General features: G+C 40.7%; 1 protein-coding gene across 2 annotated transcripts; it reads left to right on the top strand.

Annotated features, from left to right (window-relative positions):
- The first annotated feature begins 1,538 nt into the window (after window positions 1-1,538).
- On the top strand, window positions 1,539-27,800 carry LOC143300178 (uncharacterized). Of its 2 annotated transcripts, XR_013057627.1 has the most exons (15): window positions 1,539-1,599; window positions 3,196-3,996; window positions 6,402-6,839; window positions 8,250-8,438; window positions 9,515-9,599; window positions 10,038-10,512; window positions 13,428-13,522; window positions 15,089-15,173; window positions 16,568-16,715; window positions 17,802-17,939; window positions 19,195-19,348; window positions 21,474-21,588; window positions 22,237-22,475; window positions 22,895-23,306; window positions 23,399-27,800. XR_013057627.1 is itself a non-coding variant. In XM_076613736.1 (14 exons), exons 1-14 carry the CDS (start codon window positions 1,559-1,561, stop codon window positions 23,096-23,098), a joined length of 3,207 nt encoding a protein of 1,068 aa, XP_076469851.1. In that variant the 5' UTR covers window positions 1,539-1,558; the 3' UTR covers window positions 23,099-27,800. The 2 variants fall into 2 exon arrangements, 1 of the variants encoding a protein (XP_076469851.1); XM_076613736.1 differs by having other exon boundaries at window positions 22,895-27,800.

Genomic DNA, 27,800 nt, shown 5'->3' with positions numbered 1-27,800 from the left:
CAAAGGCTGCTCAATCTGGCCTTGCCAATCCTGCTTACAAGATGTACGAACCATTTCACTTCTTCCAGCACATTACCTTCGCCGAGTGCCGACTCCGAGTTGTTAGTCAGTACTGGTTCCGTTTTCTCTCATTACATCTTGTTCTTGTGGACTGATGTACGGGGGTTGAAGCTCACTGTAATGAGGTGTCCGATAGTACTGTTAGCAGTCTGATCCTGCACTGATCTGCCGGCCAATACGTGGTTGTGGGACAGCTGGCAAAACGCCTGCAAATTTCACTGAGTTCATCTACTGTTTCAGTTAATACTGAGCACCCATCGGACTCTGTTTCTTCTGTGTTCTGTAAATATTTTCATAAACCAATTAATGGCAAGAGTGAAGAGGTATAGAGACAGGACTGAGGATCCTTGTATGACACCAGTCTTAACATCAGTGGAAATGTCTGGTGAAATGTTCCCCGTATAGATGACCGTGACTGACTCTGCAGTTCATTCCATCAAAGCTGTTCTTGATCATGTTGCCAGCTTGGTGGGCACGCTAAAGTGTCGAAGCAGTGTCCACTGATCGGATGTCTCTGTCTACGCCGTCAAAAGCCTTCCGAGTCAGTGATAGTTAACCGGAAGTTGATCGACTGATATACAGGGAGGAGTTCGACTTGAAGGAATGCTTGCCATGATACCGGTGTCAAGGGTGCCCATCGTGCTGCTGGGGTCTTGAGGGCGTGCAGCATGTTTGTATCGAGCACTGATAAAAAGCGAATAATTTACCCCCCACCCCCACCCCCCTCAGTCCATCGACCCCCCCCCCCCCCCTCCGAAAAGAGAAGAACTCGAGAACTGAAAAGAAAAAAGAAAGATACACAGAAGGCAAATAACTGAAACAAAATGAGAGGGAAAAACCCCCAAACAAACAAAAACATCATTGACTGAAGGCAGGTACACCTCAGTACAGGTCACAGTTTGGACGCAGATGATATATATAACTGGGTGTGGTGATCCCAGTGGGATGTCCGTGTTTACCTATGTGCCATCTTCAGGTGCATGCATGCCGAATATATTCGGGGCTGGGACAGGGACAAGAAGCTCGATCTGGACTGTCTCCAGTGACAGACTGACGCGATTTTTGTCTTTGTTGACATCTAAAGAGGTACTGATACTGAGGCCGTGTTCGCGTAAATCCTCACTCAGTGAGGTTGAATGTTCCTGTCTGAAGTGGAATCCCCAGTCTGAGATGCAATTCATGTGAATCAGTGAAGTTACCCTCGAAAACGGAGTATGGCTGCCTACATGGCGCGGTTCTGAAAAAAATGAACGGTCATACACGTCAAAGCCCACTCGAGTGAACCCGGGAGTTGCAGTCCACGAAGGAAGAAGAAGATGTGAATGACGTGACCCATTTATGACTTTTATTTTATCTTATTTTATTTATTTCTTGAATGATACCTCTGTTTGACATTGGAAAGTCGTCATCCTCATGTCAATCAACATTCGGAAGATTTTCTAAAATATCATGTTCTTTATTTGGAGTGAGTGTAAACTTCCGGCCTCAGAAAAACAAAATGGCTGACGCTTGGCCAGAACCTCCTGCAAGAATTATCAGGTATTCAGGAAAAAAATAGAAAACAGAATCTCTTATTTAACTTTTGCATCTAAATTTGTTTGTAAATGAGACACACCAGCTTATCGAGGAAAGACTGTTTTTAACTAAGCGGGTCGTTCTCAATACCACGTGCGACTGTCACTAACTAGTTTCAGTTGTCTCGGTTCATACTTCGTTAAGTCAACGTTCGAAAGTTTAATCTTTGATCATTGTGTGTGTGTGTGTGTGTGTGTGTGTGTGCGCGCGCGCGCGCGCAATGTCTTCATGTTGATGTGAATGAATACATGTTGGACGGATAGGAATCTGTTGGTTTCCACAAGGAGGGCTTTTTCAGCTTCACTAACAATGAGGCCCCAGAGCATGTGGATTGATCAATATACACTCACCACATCTTCTATAACTTATAAGATAAATAGATAAATAAATAAATATATAAAAAGAAGAAAAAGCAGATGCTTGACGCACAGAGATCATCAAGTACTAGGCTGTCCATTCCTTGGACGTTGAACTTATGAAATCATACGGTGTGATGCATGCTTGAAGTTGAATGCTAGTTTTACTGGGTTTTTTTCTTTCAGTATATTATACTCATATCAAAGCAGAAATATTAATGTTGCTTCCTACCATCTTTTTTATGGAGTGGTCATAGAATCACAGAAATATTCGGCTATCGGCTAGAAGCCTTTTGCCCTCATGATAATGTCCAATAATGTGCTTTTGGATCATTATATAGTGAACTGTTCAAAGGTTTAATCAGGCATAGTGTATGCTAGTAGAATGGTTTCTTTTGAAATTAAAATGCCAGAACATTCAGACATTCTTGCATGTATATTGCGATTACTGTCACTATCAATACACATCATACATGCATTTGTGTTGTTTGACTATATTATATCAGTAATTTTGATATACATATATGTACGAAATCTCAGATTTTCTCAGAATTGTGAAAGTAAATTTGTACAACAGTCTACTCAATAACAAACTCAGTTAATCACTCAGTGCCTCTGATTTTCTTGCTCTACATGTGTGTGTGTGTGTGTGTGTGTGTGTGTGTGTGTGTGTGTGTGTGTGCACTTGTGGCTAAAGCAGTAAATGTTTATTTGCATGCTTTTCCTGTTCAACAGTTGTATCTTCAGTTTGCATTTTTTGTTGTTGTTCAAAGCATCCACATGTTCAGAAATATCTGATCTGTCAGAATACAGAGAGCTTTAGAAATTAGAGCATTATAAAAGTGAACAGGTTGAGCAAGATGTAGGATCATGGAAAGTGATTTAATTTATAAATGTGCTGTTGAAGCCATTCAAAGTATAATTTACAAAAATTGAAAATGGAATAGTTTTTATGTTATTACTTTGTTGGTTTTTAGGTTATTTATTCAGTTCATTAAAAAAAAAGAAAAAAAAAGAAAAAGAAAAATATGAATGATTAATTCATTTCAAATTAGTCATTATATTTCATCTTTGCAAACATTTTTATTGTTTATGATGTAAAAAAAACAACAAAAAAACCCAACAACAACAACAACCCTGTATATATTGACCCACTCAGAAGAATCAGATAATTGATATTTGTGCTTTGATTTTTTTTTTCCAGTATCGAGTCAGATGAGAGTGGATCAGGCTCGTCCAAGAAGGACAAGAAGAAACACAAACGAAAGCACAAGCATAAACACAGCAGCAGTGGTGCTGGCAAAAGCAGCAAGGACAAGTCCCACAAACACAAGAAGAAGAAACATCATAAGCGAGAACTCGCTGATGCTGACGAGGGAGCAGCTCCGGCCAAGAGACCCAAAACAAAAGAGGAAGAAGAGCTAGACAGATTAGAGGAAACAAGAGCTCGCCTGCGAGCGGAGCTTAACGGTGGCAATGCTGAAGGGTCAGCTCTGAATGCTATCAGTCTGATCGCGGAGGACTATGGTTCGGAGTCAGAAGAAGAAGGAGAGATTGAGCATGATGTGCACCAGGAGCAGCTGCGTCGTGCTCGCGAAATTCTGGACGGCATCCAGAAGACCCTCCCTTCTCGTGTCACTCGCCCGGCTGCCAAGAAACGTCGCAGGAGCAGGAGTTTGGAGCAGCCTCAGGGGTACCGTAGTGACCGTTCTGAAGAGGTCATTGACGTCGATGATGAGTTTGATGCCAGGAACTATCGAACAGTGGTGTTAACAGAGAGGGTGAACGAGCAGATCAATGTGGAGGAAGAGGAGGTGGTGATAGCCAAGGCAAAAGACAACAGCCCTGACATTGAGATCATTGAAGAGCTGACGGAGGGCCCCATGCCAGGCGTGGGGGTGGAGGTGGCACCACCAAAGAAAGAGGAGAAGGGATGGGCAGGGCGAGACGGTGACCGCAAGAAACACAAGAAGGCAGACAAAAGCAGCAGAAAGAGTCCCAACAAGTTCGTAATTTTCTTTCATGTGTCATTTTCATCTACAGACAATTTTGTCAAAAATGTTCATGCTAAAAAAAAGTATAAAAATCAGATTATCAATGATCACTTTTAGTTTTTAAAAACTTTTATATACTACACATCTGTATGTCAGTTTATTTAATAATTTGAAGATTGTTGTTAAAACATTTTTGGTATTGTTTTTTGCCTGAGATTGAGGGGTAAAATATTTTGCATATTCTGATAAAAACATTTTTTTTTTGATTAACAGTATTATAGTTATACTTTTACTTTAGTATAATTTATGTTCGTACTTCATGATTTTTCCCCCCGTTTTTTTTAATTTGTTGACATAAAATTGGATACAATGTAAGATTTTCTTCTGTTAGTTTTTGTTACATTATCGTTTTAGTTGATGAGTAATATTAATTCAAAATGTGATTCATTCAGGTAGGGTTTTTTCACTGAAATTTTCGTTTCAGATACTGACTGAAGTGTATGCTTGCAAGAAACTTACTTTATATTAAAAAAAAGATTAACCACATTTATGGAGGGTTGAGGAATTCAAATGTAAGATGAACAGATTAACCTTCAGATACCACAGTCTGTTAATGCAGGTAAATCTAGTTGTTAATTTAAAATCTGTTACTAGGTTAGTGCTAGGTTTGATGGAGAACTGTGATCATATAATGTCAGTGGAATTCAACTAATTCTGAATCGAGTTCCATGGCATAAAGAGTTTCTGCTGTGCTCCGGTGCATTTCATTTTCATTGTAATCTGGTTCCGAGGTAGAATACACATTGTGTACAGTTCTTTTCAGTTTGAATTTAATTAGTTTGAAACAATAGGAACAATTTAATTTATGTTATTGTGAGTTTTTTTGTTTGTTTTGTTTTGTTTTTTTAACAGATACCTTGTTGCTTGCTTGAACGTCTAGGATCACAGACAGTTTTGTTTTGATTAATAGTGCCTATCTAACAGTGTAAAATTCTGCTTATATAAATATACACTTGCTGTCACTTTTGTGTCTAATTTCAGGCATTTGATGTCCTGTAGTTATCTACAGGGTCAGTTTGCACACTGGTCAGGATGATCGTGATGGTAACAGTTATGTATTGAGTTATGTAGAAATGTCTAGATTAGCCCTTACTTTCTCTGGTTAAAAAGATTCAAAGTGACTGAGTTTGCATGGTACATGAAGATGTTCATCACTTGCTATAAACTGTACTGTTGATGATTTCTGTAAAAGAAAGAAAAAAAAAACAAACATACACACAAAAAAAACCCACCCTAAGACTTCAAATAAAAACTGGCATAGAAAAAATATAAGTACATTTCTTGCTGATAATAAGATGCTGAAAAGGAGACCGAATCAAACTCTGATTGACACCAAAAGCAATATTTAGAGCTGAAACAACAGCTGTAATGTGATTTAATTTATTTGTAGATTACCATTATGTGCCAGCTATAACATTTTCAGATTTTGATACCACTAATAGTACTATTCATTAGAAAAAAGCTCTACTAAAGACTGATAAAGAGTGATCCATAGGTAATTTTTTCAGACATGAAATTGATTAATTTATAGTTTAAATTCAGAAGGTTATATCTTGTATCACTTTTTTTCCAGAATAATGTCAAACCTAGGTCAACTGTGCACAGAGTTTGTACAGAATCATGAATCTGGAAAAAAAAAATTCCATGAAAATGAAAGAACCATTTCCAGGGTTGGAAAAGTATTTGAAAAATATATTTGCCCATGAGGGTTTGGTAAAGCATTTTGATTTTTACAAAATCTTTAACCAGTACCAGTCAAAAGTGAACTTAAAGCATTGAAAAACAATATCAACATACAACAACAACAAAACAACAACAAAACAACAACAAACAATATTGAAAAAGTTATGAAAATGGAACATTGATATCAGGGTATCTGTCAAAGTGTCAGTTTGATTTGTCAGCAGTGTAGCAGATGATTTTTTTTTTTTTTTTATATATTCATTTTGGCTTTGGTTGGTATGGAAAATATTCAGTCTGGTCTGGAAAAGGTGTGGAAAAAGCAGGGACTGAGAATTGTTTGGTCACATCTGTGGGAACGCTGTGTTTGAAGCAGGCCCTGAGTATTGGGGTAGTGTGAGCATCAACGACAAAGAATCTACCAGATGCATAACCTTGCTCTTGTCCTCCACTGACTGATACCCATCAGCTTAAGTGAAATGCAGATTGAACAAAAGAACATTTTTTTTTATCATTGTTTTGATAAGCTTGTTTATTCTTTTTCTTTTTTATAAGTTTGTTTTTATTGTTTTTATAATGTCACCAAATTTCATTTGCACAGTTAGTTGTTATTACCACTTGATGTTTGTATAACTTGGTGTTTGTGTAGAACATTTGTGCTGTATGTGCTGTGCAGAAAGGAACGCTCATCCAGGAAAGAGAAGGAGAAAGAGAAAGCAGACCGAGGCAGCTCAAGGTCGGAAAGACCACCCCCGTCCCGCTCCGCCAAAGAAGAGTCTTCCTTCCACAAGGACCGATCTCACGGCCAACGAGAACCATCTGGCGATCACCGACGTTCCACCTCCACCCGAAACAGAGACCAGTCACCGCCCCAGAACCACGCCAGTGAGCAGAGAGACAGGCACTTGATGGATTATGGCAATGAGCGAGGCGGCCGCAACAGTGATATGTCGAGAGACTATGGCCGAGGCCGGGGTCGTGACTATGGGGGAGGGAATGAGTACAGGGACAGGAGGGAGCGGGATCGGGGCGGTCAGATGTCTCCCCCTAGAGGGCGCCCTGGTGGAGACATGGCGGACAGACAACGACGTCGATCTCCACCATCACCAAGGAGGTAGGCTTCTTGTTGTGACGTCAGCTGTAACTCAGACATTCTTAGGGGGTGACGTAACCCGTTGATTTTGTGGAAGACGAGACAGACTGGCTTCTTCCTTATTTGTGGGTCCTGGGATCATTCCTGGAATTTGCATCTGATGGGTTGAAGGCAGGGATTTTTTTTTTTCCGATCATCCAGCTTAACATGTGTGATGACCTGCTAGTGCCTTAATCCCCTTCCGCTTCGTGTGTGTACACATGAAAAAGGTTACCAACGTTAAAGACCACATGATAATTCATGTCAGTGATGGGTGGGTTATGGAAACATGAACATACTCAGCATGCACACCCCTATAAATGAAGCATCACTCGCTACATGGATGTCAGTGTAGCAAGTGGCAGAGTAAAAATGGTTATTCATAATGAAAAACCCACTTTCAGATCAAGTGAACATGGGATTTGCAGCCCAGAAATACAAAGAAAAAAAGACTTGAGTCACTGTCAGTTGTCCAAAGCTCTGAAAGTGTAATGTAAGGCTTGTAGTTTAGACTGTTCAGCTTATCTGAGGAGAAATTCTTTCTCTTGGCATCATTGAGCCTTTGCTGTTGGAAACGTGAGGTGGTTTGTTTGGGGATTCTTGCATAATTTCAGAAAATCTGAGGTTGGTGAGTGAGATGTTCACAGCTGTGGGTTGGGGAGGTGTTCTTGCCAGTGAAATGAGTCAAAATTGCACTTTTCTTGAGGAGTCCACTCTTGCATATTGTAATTTCATTTTCATTTTCATAGGATCGTGACTGGCATCTTTTCACACTGGTATGGGAGACTCAGATTTTGATGTTTTTGACCTCCGTGAATGTGTGTGCATGCGCATGCACATGTGTGTGTGTGTGTGTGTGTGTGTGTGGTGCAGCAAGTTAAGAAATGCAATGAAAACAAGAGTAAAAATGTCCAGAAAATTTACAACTTCTCTTTTTCAGGCTCCCTTATGATTGACACATACAGTCTTGGTGTTGTGCTGTGTTCTGCAGACTTTCCAGCTGTTGGTGTCCTAGAAAGCTGTATTTTTCTGAACCTGGATGTTTTCCTTTTATACAATCGATGATTGATATACATGTGCATAGTACTGAAAGAAGGGTGTACTTTTATTCATTTATATCTAAATTTCACTTGTTTCTTAAATGAAACAGTTTTCTTACCTAAATGTTATATTTTTTATCTGATGATTTTTATGTACATAGTAATCGAGGAGGGATACAAGTTCACCTTTTATTTTATATATGCCACTTATTTATCTGTTGAATTTTGAAAAGCATTTAAATGCACCAAAAGAAAATTTTTCTGTTTTCATTGTTTGAAGCAGACTGTGAAGTCATTTGAATTGAACTGAATTATACCTGGTCTATAACGGTATGCGCTATGTCATTGACAGAGGAGGAAGACAACGGTATGATCCCCGTGACTCAGATCGTCGAAGAGACTGGCAGTCAGACCGAAACTACGACCGATCAAAAGACAGAGATCGCAGACGTCACTCCTCCAGAGAACGGCCAGAGGACAAGTTCAAGGGCAGTTTGTCGGAGGGCATGAAGGTCGTTCAGCATGAATCGTCTGAGGAAGAGTAAGAATATGGAACTGGGAGAAGAATTCATGATGTGTCGTGTGTATCCATTTGAATGTTGGTTGTTTGTTGGGATAGATTGTGTTATGTCAGTTTTGTTGCTGTATGCTCCCTTTCTAATTCGTGTTTTATAACCTGGGTATGGTTTGTTTAACTTTTTCACCGCCAAGTTTCTGTGTGAAAAACGCGCCCATGCACCAGAAATTTTAGACTCAACGCTCTCAGTCACACAACTTGGTTTGTATAAAAACAACACCGTGTACTCGTTCACTTCAAGCTCAGTCAAGGCTGGAAGGTTGGTCATTTTCCTCTTGTGTGGCAATGTTGGTTACAGCTGTCAGGTTTTGTTACAAAGTGAAAAACAGTCTGTTTAACATGGCCCTCAGTATTGACTAAAATTGCCTCTGTTGGTGAACTGTCTTGTCATCTAAAGTCACCTGTGGCAGCAAAAATGGAGCTCCTTGACTGCTGTTGATCTGTATGCTTGTTAGTGAAAGGCTGTTACCTCCTTGTTAGTGAAAGGCTGTTACCTCCTTGTTAGTGAAGGGCTGTTACCTCCTTGATATTTATGACACAGTTTACAAGTCAGGATGTCATTCAGCATTCCACATTTGGACTTCATCATCTTGGGATTGCATTACTTTTGTTCAGTGATTAATTATACTGTTATATGAACACAAAGCTCAGTAAGCTGCCTTTCAAACTTTTGCCACCGTGTTCTCATTTCACTGAGGTTCAACAGTCAAGGACTTGATTGTAATTGATGTTTGTTTACAAATGTCTTTTCTATGTCTATTGGTTTAAAAAAAAAATGCTTTTCTGTTTTTTGTTTATTCATTTTCTCAGCTTTTCATTACAGATTTCTTTGCATCTTTACTGATTTTGAAAAATATTTATCATTTCATTTTCCCACCTTTTTATTGTGCAACATATGTGTTTCTGCATAGTTTTGTGTGAATTTGTGTCTGGGACTTGGAAAATATAGTGCAGGGTTTTGGAAAAGTTATTGAATTTTGTTTTGCTCAGACTTGATGGAATCCTGAGCATGGTTTCTAGAATGGTGGTTGATGTTTCAGACTTGATATTGAGGTTCCTGACGACGATGAGGATGAAGACGCCATCATTGAAAAGCGTAGGCAGCAACGACAGGCTCTTTTGCAGGTAACCTATTGTGACTGTCTGACTGTTTACTGGTTTTTGTAGTCTTTCAAGTTTATCTTGACTCCTCAGTTTTATGCTTGGAAATTTCTATGTATGTGCACACTGCTGAACTCTTTTAGCTTGGGCATGTGTGTGTGCGTGTGTGGGGGTGGGGGTGGGGAGTTGTTTGTGTGTTTTTGATGTGTTTTTATTGTTCATATGTTTCAGATTGTGTGAGTGACTGTTGAAACGTGTGTGTGTTGTGTTTGTGTGTGTGTGTGTGTGTGTGTGTGTGTGTGTGAGCTTGTGTGTATGTGTGTGTGATCTTATGTGCATTGTATCTGACATGTTTTGACAGGTTTAATAGCACTATATAGATCTACTCTAATTACGATTGATATTATAAATAATTACTATTATTATCATTATTATGATGGTGATTATTATCATTATGGGCAGAGTTTGGAAAACAAAGCGGCAGCCAAACCCTCCCCCGTGGCACTGACAGCGGAAGACGAACAGCTGTACAGCATGTCACCAGACCCAGTGACGACGACACAACAAGCAGGGAACCAGAATGGAGGCGAACAACAGCTCACCACCACCTCCTCCACCAGCACCCCCACCACACAGCAGCCACCACCGCCCAGCAGACCGGAACCAGACCAGTACCCCCCCTCTCACCAAGAGAAAACAGACTCTGAGCAACAGCAGCAGCATCAGTATGGCAGCAGCAGGGGAGAGAAGGAGAGGCGGAGTCGGTCGAGGACGTACGACAGTGACAGTGACAGTGACAGCAGCAGTTCCTCGGACGACAGTGACGTGATAGCAGACAGGGCGGCCGCAGTGGAACAGTCGGAGGAGAACTCGGTGGACTTCGAGAGCTCCATGAACGAGAAACGTCTACAGGCCATGAAGCAGGAGAAGAGTGCAGGTACTCTTTGTTGTTGTGTGTCATAAGAATACAGTGATGCTGTTATTGTATGAAACGGGAGATCAGTGCAGATATTATTCTGTTGAATATTTTGGTGATATGATAATGTGATAATACAGAGTTTTTACGTTTGGTTCAGGACACCGTGGGTCATTTGACTGGTGCATTAAAAAAAAAATCATTGGGGTAATTTTCAAAATTAATGGGTCAGAAAAAAAACATTCCTTATTTCCATCCCCGACACCCCCATAAAGCAAACCCACACCCCGCCAATTTGTAACTGAATAAATTTTGTTCTTTGTCCTTCACACTCATTGTTATGTGAAATGGTATATGTGTGTGTATATCTATATCAATATATATATATCTATATCTATATATATATCTATATATCTATAGATGTATATTGGTATAGGTAGTTAAGATATATAGAAAGATATAGATGTGCAGTGGTGCACATATAAATCATGGATAATGGTAAATATTCACAAAATGAGATAACAGTTTTATCTGAAAGTAGAGAGAAAAACAACAAAAAACAACAGAATTCTGTTATCTTTATTAGTTTATGAGATACATGCATTTGAGTCTCCAGGTGATCTCTGACGTTCCAGTTTAAAGTTAGGGAACATTTGCATGGCTGTAATATTTTAATAATGAATTTTCCCCAGCAATTAACTGGTACCAAAATGTCAAGAATGACTCACTTGAGTGAATTTCCAAAGTTCTCTGACTCAGAGAACTTTGGAAATTCACTCATTGTCACCAAATCATTGCTGTTTGATTAAAATAAATATTTTCAGAGGCATGCTGGCTGGGCCCAAGCATGAAAACCGAATGGGCAACATTTTGCATTTTCTCAATTCCACAAAGAAACGTAGAAAAACAGCTGTAAGTCAGAATCGCTCCCCAATTTTTCTGAAAAAGTACAAGAATGCATGAACTTTGATCTGCATGAGTTAGAGAGTTAGTTTTAGTGGGTCATGGTAAGTATGTTAATTAAACGTAATTTTAGGAAGAAAATTTCCTTTCCCGTATATTTGTGGTATATTTGTGTCACTTAAGTTCGCCTGTATAACACTGTTATTGAAGACAGGCAGGTGACACAACAGGCACACGAAACAACATATTAATAGTATTCACCAGTTTTATCCACACCCTTGTAGCCAGGGTCACAATTCAGTCAATTATTTTTTATACTCCAAGTCCTCTTTTGTTTTTCTTGGTAAGCCCCGAGTCCTGTCGGAGGGTGGTGTGGCCTGGCTGGTGGATAGTTTTAGCAGACCGGGGGGAAGGCGGCAGATTTTGGGATGGGGTGGCCTTTGAAGATTTGAGGCTGACGGGCTAAGGACAGACCAGACCTTTCTTCTCTGGGCAAACAAACCCCCTGATCTTCGTAAACAAGAACTCCTGTTTCTGTTCACTGTGACCAGTTGGGCGAATGATGGGTGAGGGGGGAGGGGTGGGGGGCTCGGGCTCTTCAGGTGTTTCAGGTGTCACAGATGTCCTTCTTTAGAATTATTGGTGGATGTATCACACTGCCCTCAGCCTCATCAGCTGAAAATACAAAAGAAAACAAAACCAAAACACTATGCACATAATTAGACAGTTTGCATAAGTGAAAAGACATCTAGAAAATTAGATCTACAGTAGAGTACAAATCTGTCAATATGAAACTGATAAAAAAAAAAAAAAGTCAAGCATGCACATGCACATGCACAAGCACACACACAGACACAAACACACAGACACATGTGTGCTTACACAAACACTAAACCTTGTGTATACACATAAAAATCAAGCATGAACACACACACCCGCACGCACGAACGCACACACATGCGGACATGCAAACGCACATGCAATCACGTATGCACACATAAACACAAACACACATGCATGTAATTATCATGTATGCACAAAGGCACACACAAACACACACATACATACATCATTATATATACACAAAGACACACTTGCACACACAATCATGATCACATATGACGATATGAATACTTATATAGTGCATAGCCTTGGTTGGAGACCAAGCTCTGAGTGTAAAATCAGAACAGGCACAACTTAAGACCAAAGTGACTCAGCAGCAGTGCAGCGTCTCCTCTGGTGTGTGGTCTCCTGGCAGCCTAACATGGACTGCTGGCACTGGGACTGAGAAGATGAACCTTGGTTTGACTGTGTATGGCAGGCCTGGAATGAGCGGTGTGGGTGGGATGGTGCAGATATTGGGACAGCAAAAAAAAAAAAAAAAAAAAAAAAAAAAAAAAACCCCGAAAAAGAAGAAGAATAAAAAAGTGGCAAAGTGTGTACTTCAGCAGTGAAAGCTGTGTGCGATTGTGCGTAATGTGAGAATCAAACTGAGCGCCTGGCCCGATCCATCCTTTTGAAATGATCCACCCTTTTTTATTGTATTGTGTTACTTTTTGTCACAGCAGATTTCTTGGTGTGGGCTTTGGGCTGCCCTCCTTAAGGAGAGGGCTTCACTATAGTGCTTTTTTTTTTTTTTCTTCTTTTCTTTTCTGTGTCCTTTTTCTGTTTACAAGTGTAGTTGTTTTCCTATAAAAACAGATTTTTCTGAAAATATTTGCCATGGACAACCCTTTTCTTGCTGTGGGATCTTTTTTGTGCGCTAAGTGCATGCTACACACGTGACCTAGGTTTATCGTCTCATTATATCATCTCTGAACGACTGGCTTCAAGACCACCACTGAGGTCCAGTGGAAGGGAAGGAAAATACTGGTGAGCATGGGATTTTATCCTGCATGCTCAGATTCTCTCGCTTCTAGGTGGACGTGTTACCACCAGGCCACCGTGCCACCACTCCACTGAGTGCAGGAAGTTGTCACAGTGCAGGAAGTTGCGTCACAGATGTGATTGACTGTTGTTGCTGTGTGTTGCAGAAAAGAAAGCGGATGAGGCAGAGAACGCCAATAGGTCCAAGAAAGGACTGGATATTTTTGCTGAGAACGATGACATGTTTGCTGAAAACTACAATGTGAGTATCAGTATGCTTCCATGACCAGGTCTGGTCTGTCAGAGCCAGATCACTGGGGTGGAGCAGGGAAAAGAAGATGAGATGGCAGTAGTCAAGTAGTAAATGCACTTCTTTTTTTGTTGTTGTTATATTGTTCTTATTTGTTAATTGGGTTTTAGTTTTGGGACTTGCAAGTAGGTGGTGTGGTGGAGTCAGTTTGGCATTAGACTTTTGAACCTGTGTTCACCAGTGGTCGAGGATGGAGGCCCTGCTTCAGCTTGATATCAAGGCACTTTACTCTGATCTCCTCATGATGTCAAGGCACTTTACTCTGATTTCCTCATGATGTCAAGGCACTTCACTCTGATTTCCTCATGATGTCAAGGCACTTTAATCTGATTTCCTCATGATGTCCAGGCACTTTACTCTGATCTCCTCATGATGTCAAGGCACTTTACTCTGATTTCCTCATGATGTCAAGGCACTTTACTCTGATCTCCTCATGATGTCAAGGCACTTTACTCTGATCTCCTCATGATGTCAAGGTACTTTACTCTGATCTCCTCATGATGTCAAGGTACTTTACTCTGTTCTACTCACGATGTCAAGGCACTTTACTCTGATCTCCTCATGATGTCAAGGCACTTTACTCTGATTTCCTCATGATGTCAAGGCACTTTGCTCTGACTTCCTCACGATGTCAAGGCACTTTACTCTGATTTCCTCATGATGTCAAGGCACTTTGCTCTGATTTCCTCATGATGTCAAGGCACTTTACTCTGATCTCCTCATGATGTCAAGGCACTTTACTCTGATCTCCTCATGATGTCAAGGCACTTTACTCTGATTTCCTCACTCCACCCAGGTGTGAATGGGTACCTGATTTCAGTTGAGGAAGCTTAAAATGGTTGAAGGAGAGAATTGGGCCCTGTTTCCCAAATCCAAGCCCTTGACAAGTTCTCGTCTGTGGGGCATAAGTTAGCTCTTAAAATATCATGCCTTTCATATGATTCCTGACACGATTAATTTTGTTTTTTTTACCTTTGGTGATGGTTTTAAGTTTTTTGTTTTTTGGTTTAAAAAAAAAAAAGTTTTTAGATCTTGTAATGAGAAACTTTTGTGAACTCTGCATGTGAGACTATATTTATGAAGAACTATGTTGTGTGTTAACTTGAGAATATTTCTAATGGGATTATTATACCATGTTAGAATATTCATGAAGGAGTATTAGTAAGTATTAGTGAGTGTTTCTGACTGGATTATGCCATGCTAGAATATTCATGGACTGTACAGTTTACTGTGTGTGAACCTGAGAATATTTGTAATGGGATTAAGTCTGTGAGAGTTTTCATGAAACTACAAAAGATATGCCATGTGTGAACTTGAGATTATTTGTAATGGGACTATGCTGTGTAAGGATATTTGTGAAAGATAATGCCGTGTGTGAATATGAAGATTATTTGTAATGGGACTGTGCTGTGTAAGGATATTCGTGAAAGATAATGCCGTGTGTGAATATGAAGATTATTTGTAATGGGACTATGCAGTGTGAAAATAATCATGAAGGACTATGTCATATGTGATCAGAGTCCCACATTGAAGCGAGTGATGACGGGTGTGACAGAGAACCCCAACCTCACTGACAACTGGGACGATGCGGAGGGATACTACCGTACGTACTGTCATCTTCTTGGTTTTTGTACTTTATATTGTATGATTTTATATGAGTAAACCCATGTTTTTAATGCTATGTTTCATATCAACCTTCACTTTTCACAACATCACCATAATTCACCTTGTACAGAACAAGACATTTTATCTGTGTACATGAACATCCCCCCACAAGTCATCAAATTAGACTAATTGAGAAACTGAGAAATTGATTAAGATTCCCTGCAATGCAGTTGCCATTTACAAACAATGTTTTAGCTGTCATGAAACCAGCCTGATTATTGATTATGCGATGACCTCTGAACCACTGCTAAAAGTAGTATAACCACAGATGGAAATGAAACCTCAAAGTGTATTCCTCTGTGAGAAATCATCAGTTTGAACAGACAGAAGCGCACTTGTTGAGTAGTGAGGTATGACGGCATGATGCATTGTATTGATTGTATTTTTTTGTCAAGGCCTGACTAAGCGCGTTGGGTTACGCTGCTGGTCAGGCATCTGCTTGGCAGATGTGGTGTAGCATATATGGATTTGTCCGAACGCAGTGACGCCTCCTTGAGCTACTGAAACTGAAACTGTCAAAACACACTTTTTTGGTTTGAAATATCGACTGCACAGTGGGTGCATTGCCACAGTGACCGTGCCACCCATATGATTTTTTTCCTGTGTTCCTGTCTGTGAGTGTCTTTTCCATCCAAATGGATTTTCCTGCCAAATTTTGCCAGGGATAACCATTTTGTTCTTGTGGATGCTTTTACATGTGCTCACAGGACCTCTGTTTATCATCTCATCCAGATGAATAGCATGCAGTCTACCACTCAAGGCCTAGTGGAGGGGATGAAAATTCTGCAGAGAGTGGGGTTTGGCCCTTCAGATTCTTTCTCTTCCTAGGTGGATGTGCCCGCATGAGGCCACCTCATCGCCTTTAACATTAACTGACAACCTATAAAAGCAAGCATATTTCTTTGTGTGAGAAACGATCAGTTTTAATTAACAGACAGCAGTGCACTGTGGAGACATCATGGCAGAATCAGGTGTTGGAAACCTGGTCCTGTGTTCAGCAGTGATCAGGGTTCGAAGCCCCCATTTCAGCCTGGTGTTGTGTCCTTGGGAAGGGCACTTTACTCTGATTTTCCTCACTCCACCCAGGTGTGAGTGGGCACCTGACGTCCATAGAGGAAGTTTAAAATGGTGGAAGGATAGAATTGGGCGCTGCCTACCTATGTGGAGCTCTTTACACAGTGGATATTAAATCACTGTCCCGGTGGCCGTAAAAGAGTATGGGACCTTTAGTCAAAGTGCAATTGTCAGGTGTGCATAGTGAGACAGCAGGAGGGATGTGTTATTATTATTATTGTTGTTGTTGTTGATACCAATGTGTGATGTGTTGTACAGGTGTGAGGATTGGAGAGCTGTTGGAGAAGCGGTACACGGTGTACGGCTACACAGGGCAGGGTGTGTTCAGCAACGTCGTGCGGGCCAGGGACTCTGCCCGCGGCAATCAGGATGTGGCCATCAAGATCATCCGCAACAATGAGATGATGTGAGAGAATGGTGTTTTGGAGGGTTGGACGAGGGTTGTTGGTTTAGATGTAGCGTGAGCTGGGCGTGTGTGTGTGTTATAGTGTGTGTGTGTGTGTGTGTGTGTGTGTTGGTGAAATATGCAACAACAGCTTTGGCAACTGAGCCAGCGATAATTATGCTAGTAGTAGAACTAGTCATCTGGCAATTTCAGCTGAACAAAAAATAAAAAGTAAAAATCTTTTTCTGTTTTTTTTTTTTTTAACCCAGTTACATTTTCCTTATGAAATTGCACAGAGCCACATGCTTTTGGCTCACATGTGTAAAGGAAGTGAGTCTATATCATAACCCTGATTTGGCTGTATGTGTGTGTTGTTAACTTTATCAAATTAATTTTCTTTGGGAATTCTTTGTCCGTTGACACCAAATTTGGATTGAAGTAAACATAAAAGAAAGTTAACTCTTTCAACGTGTAATTGTTCTGGGTCAAACCGTATTTCAGGATTGTGAATGGTTTATTTCGCTTAGCCTTCAGATCTGTTGCAAATTTGCTTTGGTTGCTCCCATTTTGTTGCTGGATTAGAGTTTGGTTAATTTTTGGTTTTAAGATGGCATGACATTTTATTTCTTTATCACAGTTGAAAGAAAGAGATATTCAGGACAGAACACACAGAATAATACTAACTACACCATCAGCTTGTTTAGTGTGTATCAATAGTCTGAAAAGGGGACTGAATTGAATATTGCATTATCATGATGAGCATTCCAGTGATTTGATAAATGATTTGTTTGTCAGCCATTTTGCTGGAAAAGTCAATCACTATGGAATCGTTCAACATGTGCTAGCTACTTTTGTTATGAAGTAAATTAGCAGTAAAATCACGGAATGGATTGGAATAGGTTAAAAGTTTGACATATAAAAAAGTTATACATGTAAATAGTTCGGATGTAAGTGAGTGTGGCTAAGAGTAAGGACTGTCTGGCACTAATCAGCTCAGCATCTCTATAGATCTGCAAAAAAAAGTTTGTTTTCTGTTAATGAATTTTTTGATGATGTTGATGGACCTTTGTGACAGTGGTTGATGATGTTGTGGTGATGGTGTTGCAGGCACAAAACAGGTCTGAAGGAACTGGAGTTTCTCCGAAAGCTGAATGACTCCGACCCTGATGATCGTTTCCACTGTCTGCGCTTGTATCGTCACTTCTTCCACAAAAATCATTTGTGTCTGGTGTTCGAGTCTCTCAGGTTGGTACTGTTACCTGAAGGTGGTGTGTTTCATAGGCAGTAGGCATGAGACGTTTTAGACTATTGTCTGAAATCAGACTGAGGGAAGATTTAGAAAATGGCACAACTTCTTATGATTGCATGTGTAATTATGGAGGTAATGTGAGTTCACAATTTTTCATTTGATACTTAAGTACACACAGTTTTGTCATCCAGTACTCAAGTAAAAGTGTTAGGTAGGCAGATCTGGTGCCAGCCACTAAAGCAGACATGCCTATCATCCCAGTTTTTCCATTGTTGATCCAGAAAGGAACAAGAATGTCACCACACTATGAAAATAAGAAAAATATGTGGTTGTTCTTTGAAAAAAAAAATGTGAGTGGCTCCTTTCTAAAGACAGTCACATTGGCAGCTTAGATGCACATACTTTCCATCTTGTTCATAGTGTATATATAAAGTAAGTTACTGTTTCAGTGGTCATTCGGTGTTTATGTGTGACAGTGTTTTTTTCTTGTTGTTTTGTTTGTTTTGTTTATATATGTGCTGTTTTATGGCTGTGAGCAAATGTTGATTATTTTGGTATGTTCTGGATTTTTGGAGGCTGTAGTTGTGGTTTATTTTGGGTGAGGAATACTCAGCTGTGGTACTGATTGTCAGAATCCGGGGAAGGCATGTGTGCTGAAGGCTCAGCTGTGGTACTGATTGTCAGAATCCGGGGAAGGCATGTGTGCTGAAGGCACAGCTGTGGTACTGATTGTCAGAATCTGGGGAAGGCATGTGTGCTGAAGGCTCAGCTGTGGTACTGATTGTCAGAATCCGGGGAAGGCATGTGTGCTGAAGGCTCAGCTGTGGTACTGATTGTCAGACTGGGGAAGGCATGTGTGCTGAAGGCTCAGCTGTGGTACTGATTGTCAGACTGGGGAAGGCATGTGTGCTGAAGGCTCAGCTGTGGTACTGATTGTCAGACTGGGGAAGGCATGTGTGCTGAAGGCACAGCTGTGGTACTAATTGTCAGACTGGGGAAGGCATGTGTGCTGAAGGCTCAGCTGTGGTACTGATTGTCAGACTGGGGAAGGCATGTGTGCTGAAGGCACAGCTGTGGTACTGATTGTCAGACTGGGGAAGGCATGTGTGCTGAAGGCTCAGCTGTGGTACTGATTGTCAGAATCCGGGGAAGGCATGTGTGCTGAAGGCACAGCTGTGGTACTGATCGTCAGAATCCGGGGAAGGCATGTGTGCTGAAGGCTCAGCAGTACCATTGTTGTGTTGTGGGCAGCATGAACCTGCGAGAGGTGCTGAAGAAGTACGGCAAGGACATAGGGCTGCACATCAAGGCTGTCCGCTCCTACACACAGCAGCTGCTGCTGGCTCTCAAGCTGATGAAACGCTGCAGCATCCTCCATGCCGACATCAAGCCGGACAACATTTTGGTGAGTCATCGTCGTCATTTTTTTTTTGGTTTTGTTTTATTTTAAAGGGAAATAGAGATGTTTGTCATCAGGGACGGCTGGACTAAATTGAGTTCATCCTTTCATTGATTGATTGATTGTGTGTGTGTTTGTGTGTGTGTGTGTGTCGCTTCTGTTGCATGCATGTCTGTGGAGCAACTTTTCTCCACGTTCACCCATCTTTTCTTATAGTGTGCAGTGATTCATGTGTTTGGTTGTGTTTGTTTTTGTCTGTTACTGGATCTGTGCTGATTGTGCCCTTGCAAGTGTGTGTATTTCGTCATCTGGTTTGTACTCTTGCAAGTGTGTGTATTTCGTCATCTGGTTTGTACTCTTGCAGGTGTGTGTCTTCTGTCATCTGGTTTGTACTCTTGCAAGTGTGTGTATTTTGTCATCTGGTTTGTACTCTTGCAGGTGTGTGTCTTCTGTCATCTGGTTTGTACTCTTGCAGGTGTGTGTCTTCTGTCATCTGGTTTGTACTCTTGCAAGTGTGTGTATTTCGTCATCTGGTTTGTACTCTTGCAGGTGTGTGTCTTCTGTCATCTGGTTTGTACTCTTGCAAGTGTGTGTATTTTGTCATCTGGTTTGTACTCTTGCAAGTGTGTGTATTTTGTCATCTGGTTTGTACTCTTGCAGGTGTGTGTCTTTTGTCATGTGGTTTGTACTCTTGCATGTGTGTGTGTCTTTTGTCATGTGGTTTGTACTCTTGCATGACGGGCGCAATAGCCGAGTGGTTAAAGCGTTTGACTTTCAATCTGAGGGACCTGGGTTCGAATCATTGTGACGGTGCCTGGTGGGTAAAGGGTGGAGATTTTTACGATCTCCCAGGTCAACATATGTGCAGACCTGCTAGTGCCTGAACCCCCTTCGTGTGTAAACGCATGCAGAAGATCAAATACGCACGTTAAAGATCCTGTAATCCATGTCAGCGTTCGGTGGGTTATGGAAGCAAGAACATACCCAGCATGCACACCCCCGAAAGTGGAGTATGACTGCCTACATGGCGGGGTAAAAACGGTGATGCACGTAAAAGCCCACTCGTATACATGCGAGCGAACGCAGAAGAAGAAGAAGAAGAATGTACTCTTGCATGTATGTGTATTTTGTCATGTGGCTTGTACTCTTGCATGTGTGTGTCTTTTGTCATCTGGTTTGTACTCTTGCATTTGTGTGTCTTTTGTCATCTGGTTTGTACTCTTGCATTTGTGTGTCTTTTGTCATCTGGTTTGTACTCTTGCATTTGTGTGTCTTTTGTCATCTGGTTTGTATTCTTGCATGTGTGTGTGTCTTTTGTCATGTCGTTTGTTCTCTTGCATGTGTGTGTCTTTTGTCATGTGTTTTGCGTCCTTTTGTTCTGTGTCATATCCTACAGGTATTTGTTTCCCAGACTTCACTTTCTTCAGATCTGCTGCTTTTTTTTGTTTTTTGTTTGTTGTTGTTGCTTTCTTCAGTTTATTCTAAAAGTCTTGACTGTTTAGTTTCTCTGCTACTTCTGCCAGTATTTCTTCGGTTCAGCTCTGACCCGGAAGTGGGCCCTTTGTGGTTGGCTGGGCTACTGAGGACATGCTTTGACTGGCTTTCTTTTGTTGGCTTTTTCTTTGTTTCCTTTTCTCCTCACTGGTACTGCATTCTTCCCTCGGTCTCCTCCTCTACAGTCTTCTTCACACGTTATGGCAGGCAAGGGGGCGTGTCTCTGTAGGTATTGTGCCAGGCTGTTCAGTATGTTTGCTGTTCAGCATGAAGATTTGCAGTTCATTTTGAAGACTTGCTACACAGTTTAAAAGGTTCGGGGCTCAGTTGAAAGGTTTGCAGTTCAGTATAAAGATTTATAGATTTTGTATGTGTGTGTGTGCGTGCGTGCGTGCGTGTTTGAAAACTAGCTACTCAGTTTGAAGATTTGGGGCTCAGTTGAAAGGTTTGCAGTTCAGCATAAAGATTTACAGGTGTATGTTTGTGTGTGTGTGTGTGTGTGTGTGTGTGTGTGTGTGTGTACATCTATAAGTGTTTCTGTATGTATGTGTGCATGTACATGTGTGTGTACATGTATGTGTGTGTATGCATATATATATATATGTGTGTGTGTACATGTATGTATGTATGTCCACAGGTCAATGAGTCCAAACTGATGCTGAAGCTGTGTGATTTTGGTTCGGCCTCCCATGTGTCAGAGAATGACATCACCCCGTACCTTGTCAGTCGTTTCTACAGAGCTCCAGAGATCAGTGAGTGACTGGACAGGGTTCATACACATTTTGAAAGAATTCATGAAAAAAATTACATGCCTTTTTAAAGGCCTTAAAAAAAGAACCAGGTTTATAAAAGTTTTTGATTTGGGCTGTCTGTAGTAATGAGGAAAAATAAAACATTGTTTCTGTCAGCACTGTGTTCTGCCTGGGTTTAAAGTTAAAAACTAGAATAAAATGAAAATTTAAAATAAACAGCCACCACCTAATCCTCACAGAATTTTTACTCAGACTTTAATTGTGCTTCTCATCAACATGGCAGACGACGATTCATGTTCTTAGTGTACACTTGCATCTGCAGCCATCAACATGTCTTGACACCTTGAAACTGAAATTGATATTTAATTACGTATACTTTTCAGTCACAAAGAGGATGCTAGGGAGGTAACTTTCCAGGGGAGGCTCTTTGCCGCGGCTTCTTTCAGTTTCTTCACATAGCGGACTAGTGGTTAGGACAGAAATCCAGACCCCTGCTGGAGTCTGCACCAGTGGGTCACAGTAAGTGTGTTAGTTAAACATAATTTTAGGAAAAAAAATTTCCTTTGAATGTACCGCTTTGCCACTATGGCGGTGCCACACTAAACTTCTTTTTCTGCTAACCGCTAACACCTGTCATTGTGTTTGCAGTCATTGGGATGGGCTACGACCACTCCATCGACCTGTGGTCGGTGGGCTGCACCATCTACGAGCTGTACACGGGGCGCATCATGTTTGCTGGGCAGTCCAACAACGACATGCTCAAGTGCATGATGGACCTGAAGGGCAAGATGCCCAACAAGATGATCCGCAAGGGCATGTTCAAGGACCAGCACTTTGACGCGGCATACAACTTCATGTACCACGAGGTCGACAAGGTCACCCAGCGGGTAAGGCAGTCCGGGTGGAGGAGGCTGGTGTAGCAGTATGTTTGTGTACCCCTGTTGGTTGTTTTCTGCCTTGGGGCCAAATTCTTGCACACAAACCAAGGACATGTCTCTGATGCTAACCGTTCTGTCAGTTTTCTGCCAGGGGATTAAAAAAAACAACAACAAAAAACTAACCTTAACACAATCATAGCTTTACATTATATATATATTAAGAGATTAGATAATAAATCGAAGCCCAGGTGTCTTCATTTTCCGTAAAGTAAGTCTTGGTTAAATTTCATGTATATATATGATAACATTAATTGCCAGCAGGCACCTCACAGTTCTAGTCTGGAATGACTTCCCAGGGTGCAGCTTTTGGTTTTGAAGCTCTCTCACTGAGATGACGATGAAGTATTGTGCAATGTGTGTTTGTGCAGGAGAAGGTGACGGTGCTGAGCAGCCTGCACCCCACCAAGGACCTGCTGGCGGACCTCATCGGGTACCAGCGGCTGCCCGAGGACCAGCTGCGCAAGGTGACCCAGCTGAAGGACCTGCTGGACAAGCTGCTTATGTTGGACCCCTCCAAGAGGCTCAGCATCAGTCAGGCCCTTAGCCACCCCTTCCTGCAGGAAAAGATCTGATCAGACACCCTGACCACCCACAAGAGGAGGAAGAGGAGGTCTTGCTTACTTACCCCTTCCTGCAGGAAAAGATCTAATTTAACACTGTGACCACCCCCACAAGAGGAGGAAGAGGAGGCCTGTCTTACTGCATACAAAAGCACTAAGAGACTGAGAGTGCTGTCAAATCTGAAACTGTTATGATTGAAGATCTCTTTTTCCACCCGAGGTCTTACTTACTTCATCCAAAAGCACTAAGAGACTGAGAGTGTTATCAAATCTGAAACTGTTACGATTGAAGATCTCTTTTTTCCACCCGAGGTCTTACTTACTTTATCCAAAAGCACTAAGAGGCTGAGAGTGTTATCAAATCTGAATCTGTTATGATTGAAGATCTCGTTTTCCACCCTTTCCTGCAGGATAAAATCAAAATAAAAGACCATGAGCCCAAAGCAGGAGGAGGAGGTTTTAAGAGTAGATCGATCTTAAAAAGAGAGAGAGGTCAAAGCCCCCCCCTCCCCTCCCCCCATCCCTCCTCCCACCAAGGAACGGGAGGAGGGTTTTATTTCACCCAAAGTGGGGTGGGCAGGTGGAGGGGGTCATGGGGGGAGTGAGAAAGAGAGAGAGTTTTCAAATCTGAAACTGTTATGATTGAAGAACTCTTTCCACACCTTTCTTCAGGAAATGGTTTGATTAACAAAGACCACAACCCCAGGGAGAGGAGAAGGTTTTTTAATTTTACCCCAACTTTGAAGATTTAGCTCTGGGCCAGAAGATTTAAAGCCAGAAGGAAAGGATTTTAGTTCAAAGAAGACTTCAATGAAATGTAAACTCTCTCAACCTGGACCCGTCTTGCTGTTCAGGTAGAATGATTAGCTCTTTCATCCTCTTCCAGTGTGACAACTTGACTTCTTTCAGACCCTCATTGCTGTGCAGGATTGTAAAGAAAAGTCACTGTCCTCTTCCTGGAAACGCTGTTCCAACACAACTAAATTCGAACTTCACTCAAAGGATTCTTTCACACTCAGCATCCTGATAGCAGTGAAGGAGAGAAAAGTTGGCTTAGACGTATAGACTGTTTCACTCACCCAAAGGGCAAGTGTAGTGGACATTCTGCATGTCTAAAGTTGTTTTCTGTGGAGTGACTCACTTTTTTAAATGTGTGATAGGTTTGGGAATGTGTGCGGGCTTGTAAGAGGTGAAAGGAAAAAAGTTGATTGTTCTCTCCACGTCCCACCGTATTGTTCTGGACGTGAGGTTTTGTTTGCAGCTATGTAAACTTTGTTCAAATGTGTGTGTCAAAGAATGTGTGAAGGATTGCGTGTGTGCATGTGCATGTGTGCGTGCACACAATTTTACATGTGCAGAAAATGTTTTTCTTATTCCAGTGCATGTGTGCGAGTTGTTTGAATCACACAGCAAAGAGTTTGAAATGTTATATTTAAAAAAATAGATAAATGAAAATTAAAAAAAGAAAAGAATAACTGTAAAGACATTCATGTTATTGAGTTTGTGAATGAATGTATGTACATATCTTGAAAAGTCATGTTTTTATGACTTTGGTATCACATTGAGCTCATTTGCATTATTGTTGATATTGCAAGACAGTGTGAAAACTGTCAGACATGTTTTACAGCCATTTCAAGTTAAGGGCATTTACTGTTTGTTTTTCTTTTCTTTATTTTTTGTTTTCTTTTTCTTTTTAAAAAGTTTTAAGTAACAGGCTTATCAGAGGTCAAAGAAGGTGCTGGTTTTTCTGATTTTTTTTTTAAAGCATGATTTAACCAGAAAGCTGAAATTTCATGGGCTTTCTTTAGAGGCAATATCAATATGCTTTTCTGGAAACCTGTATCAGATTGTAAAAGAATACACTTAGCACAAGTAGAAGTAGAAGAGATTTAATGATCTGTTTGCACTGGTGCCAGTAGTTAGAATGGACTCAGTTTTCTTCTCTAAAGGAAGCATCATACAGTTTTTACCCACAGATGTATCAGAGTGTTAACTGCACTGATGTTTTTGATAGTGATGGGTTGAATACCTGGGAGCCAGTGCAGTTCTGAAATATTGCAAGAGCGTGATGCAACGATATCTTTGTACCCAAGTTTCACACAAGTCCATAAGAAGATGACACTGTGAGTAAGGCAGTTACAACTTAAGCAACGTGCTGAAATTGAGAAGATTATTGGGTTGTTGATTTGATGTGATAATTAGCGAATCATATATTATTTTATTGTGTATATTGGCTGTTGATCCTTTGGTTTGAATTCGCTTTTGTTCAAACAAACCAACAAGCATATTAATTTGGAAGGCTTTTTATAACTGATCTGATAAGACGATTAATGAACCAAGGTAACAACAAACTTGATAATCAAAAGATTATGTGATAGTTGATTTCATGCAATGATAGTGGATAGTTGAATATAATGGTGGTTGACAGATATATATATATATAGATATATATATATATATATATATATGGCACTAAGACTTTGGCAGCAGAATAAAAACACTTCCAGTCATGGTGCAGCACACCTTTGTGGACCTGAAGATAGAAAGATGAGCAATACATATACCTGCCAACCAACACAAATTGTCCATAATTTTTATGGATGTAATTCCCAATTTAAAAAAAATACCATTTCCTAACTTAGAAATAAAAAAAAAAAAAACAACTTTTTTTTTATGGATTAAAAAAAAAAAAAAAAAAATCTTGAAAAACTCGACCAATGTGCTAGTTTTGTACACATGAAAATATTTAGGACATGCCTGTTGTGCTAATTTGCTTTCACCAAATAGCATTTATGAAAAAGTCTTCAACAATACGGGCAGCAAATTTTAAAAAAGAAAGAAAAAAAAGGTACATCAGTGCTTCTCTTTGCAGTATAAGGAACAGTTTCCTTTCATCGACCTGTCTCACCAAGCAGACAGTAATGCCGTCTGTACAATTTGCTGATGTAGCTTCAAAATGCCACTTGGTGGCCAGAATATTATCATTGTGCATGAGAAATCAGTGAAACGCAGCAGAAACGTTAAAGCTGAAGAGTCACTTGTGAAGAGCTCACTTTTGATCTCATCATTTTTGTGTGCGTCTGGTGTTTTCTTCACATTTTGCCTGTCTGAATATGAAAAATGCTTCAGCCAGCCCCCCTTTCTGAACCTTCATTACGAATTTCGATTCTGAAAGGTTGGTGGTCATTACTGAAAAGCAGTATGGGAGAGCTTATTTGTTGTTTTGCTTTGTTGTGTTGTATTGTGTTAAACTTCAGCCTCAGCAGATTTCTCTCCATAGAATTCAGGCAGCTCTACCCAGCCCCCTGTCGGATGCCAGGGGTCTTTCAGTATAAATAGCTCTCTGCTTTCTGGAAATTCTGTGATAGAAATTTCCACTTTTCTGTTGCATTCTTTATTTCTGCCTTTTTTTCTTCCTTCACTGTTGTCTGCTTTTTCTGCCATCCCAGCCCATTCCCCTTTCTTTTTTCAAGCAAGCCTTCACACTATTTTCTGTTTTCCACAGTCTATGATGTACTATCTGTGCTGTTAAGCTCTGGCGATTAGTGAATTTAAACACTGGGACAGGCACTAGTTCAGAGGAATGGCTGATGTCCTCAGCAAGGCCTAATCTTAGCCCAAATGAGTTAAATAGTCAGGATAATGTGTCATGAACTGTGTTTTGTAGGTTTATCTTAATGTGGTTTTTTTTTGTTTGTATTTGACAGTTTTGCGTTTGACACGGTTGGACATTGGTGCAGTTGGGCAGTCCTGATATGGTCATGTGCGGTCGGTGTATGTGACAGTTTTGTGTTTGACACGGTTGGACATTGGTGCAGTTGGGCAGTCCTGATATGGTCATGTGCGGTCAGTTGGACCATAAGCAACAATAGTAATAAAGCTATTCCCAGGGAGAGCATGTCATAGTCTTGCACCAACTTTTTTTTTTTCTTTTATCGAGTGTCTGCTTTTTTTTTCCTGTGAAACTTTTCCAAGGAAAGTTCTTCTTGTTGCCATAGGTTCTTTTATATATGCCAAGATGAGACCTAGGTTGATCATATCCTCCAAAAGACCAGCACCCAGACCACCACTCAAGGTCCAATGGAGGTGGGAGTAAAACCCCAGGTCTATGCCAGGCTCAAACCTGTGGACTCTCACGTCCAGTTGGGTGCATAACCACTAAGCCACCACTCCTCCAACATTTTTGGAGGGGAACTAATTAAGGCAAGATTTGTAAGATGTGTGTGTCTGATGCAAAACTTTTTATGCTTTCTGTGCCCATCATCACTTATCCACAAGACCCAGTAGCAAATTGCCAGAAGAAAGGAACAGATAATGATTTATTTTTTCTTGGCCATTTTTACTGGGTTTTGTCTTTTTTTGTCCTTTTTTTCAAAGCTGAGGCACATATACATAAAATGCCAAGAAACGGCGCCCTTAAACACTTGTATGGCTGGGATAACATTAGAGATGATTTTATGCCAATGTGTTTATATTCATGTGTGTCTAGTTTGTATGTGAGTTTTTGTTTTTTTTAATTAACCATCGGCTGTGTGTTGGTTCGGTTAAAAACAGTGTATATTGAATGCATCTTCTGCATTGAAACATGTTTGTTGTGGTTTGGGAGAGCCAGAGAAATGATTTTATCTACTTTCTTTTTCTCACTCTTAGGACCATTCAATGTTATGTTTGAATAAACATTTAGAATCTTGATAACCGAGTTGATGTCTGTGTA

This window comes from Babylonia areolata, chromosome 26 (genome assembly GCF_041734735.1).
Source record: "Babylonia areolata isolate BAREFJ2019XMU chromosome 26, ASM4173473v1, whole genome shotgun sequence".
In the NCBI taxonomy this organism is placed as follows: Eukaryota; Metazoa; Mollusca; class Gastropoda; order Neogastropoda; family Buccinidae; genus Babylonia; species Babylonia areolata.
This window is presented reverse-complemented; position numbering and strand designations above follow the sequence as displayed.

Excerpts from the sequence above, each read along its gene's own strand:
- LOC143300178 (XM_076613736.1), top strand. The coding sequence starts at position 1,559 with ATGGCTGACGCTTGGCCAGAACCTCCTGCAAGAATTATCAG. Across the intron at positions 8,439-9,514 it reads CATGAATCGTCTGAGGAAGA|ACTTGATATTGAGGTTCCTG; the intron begins GTAAGAATATGG and ends TTGATGTTTCAG. Across the intron at positions 22,476-22,894 it reads TCGACAAGGTCACCCAGCGG|GAGAAGGTGACGGTGCTGAG; the intron begins GTAAGGCAGTCC and ends GTGTTTGTGCAG.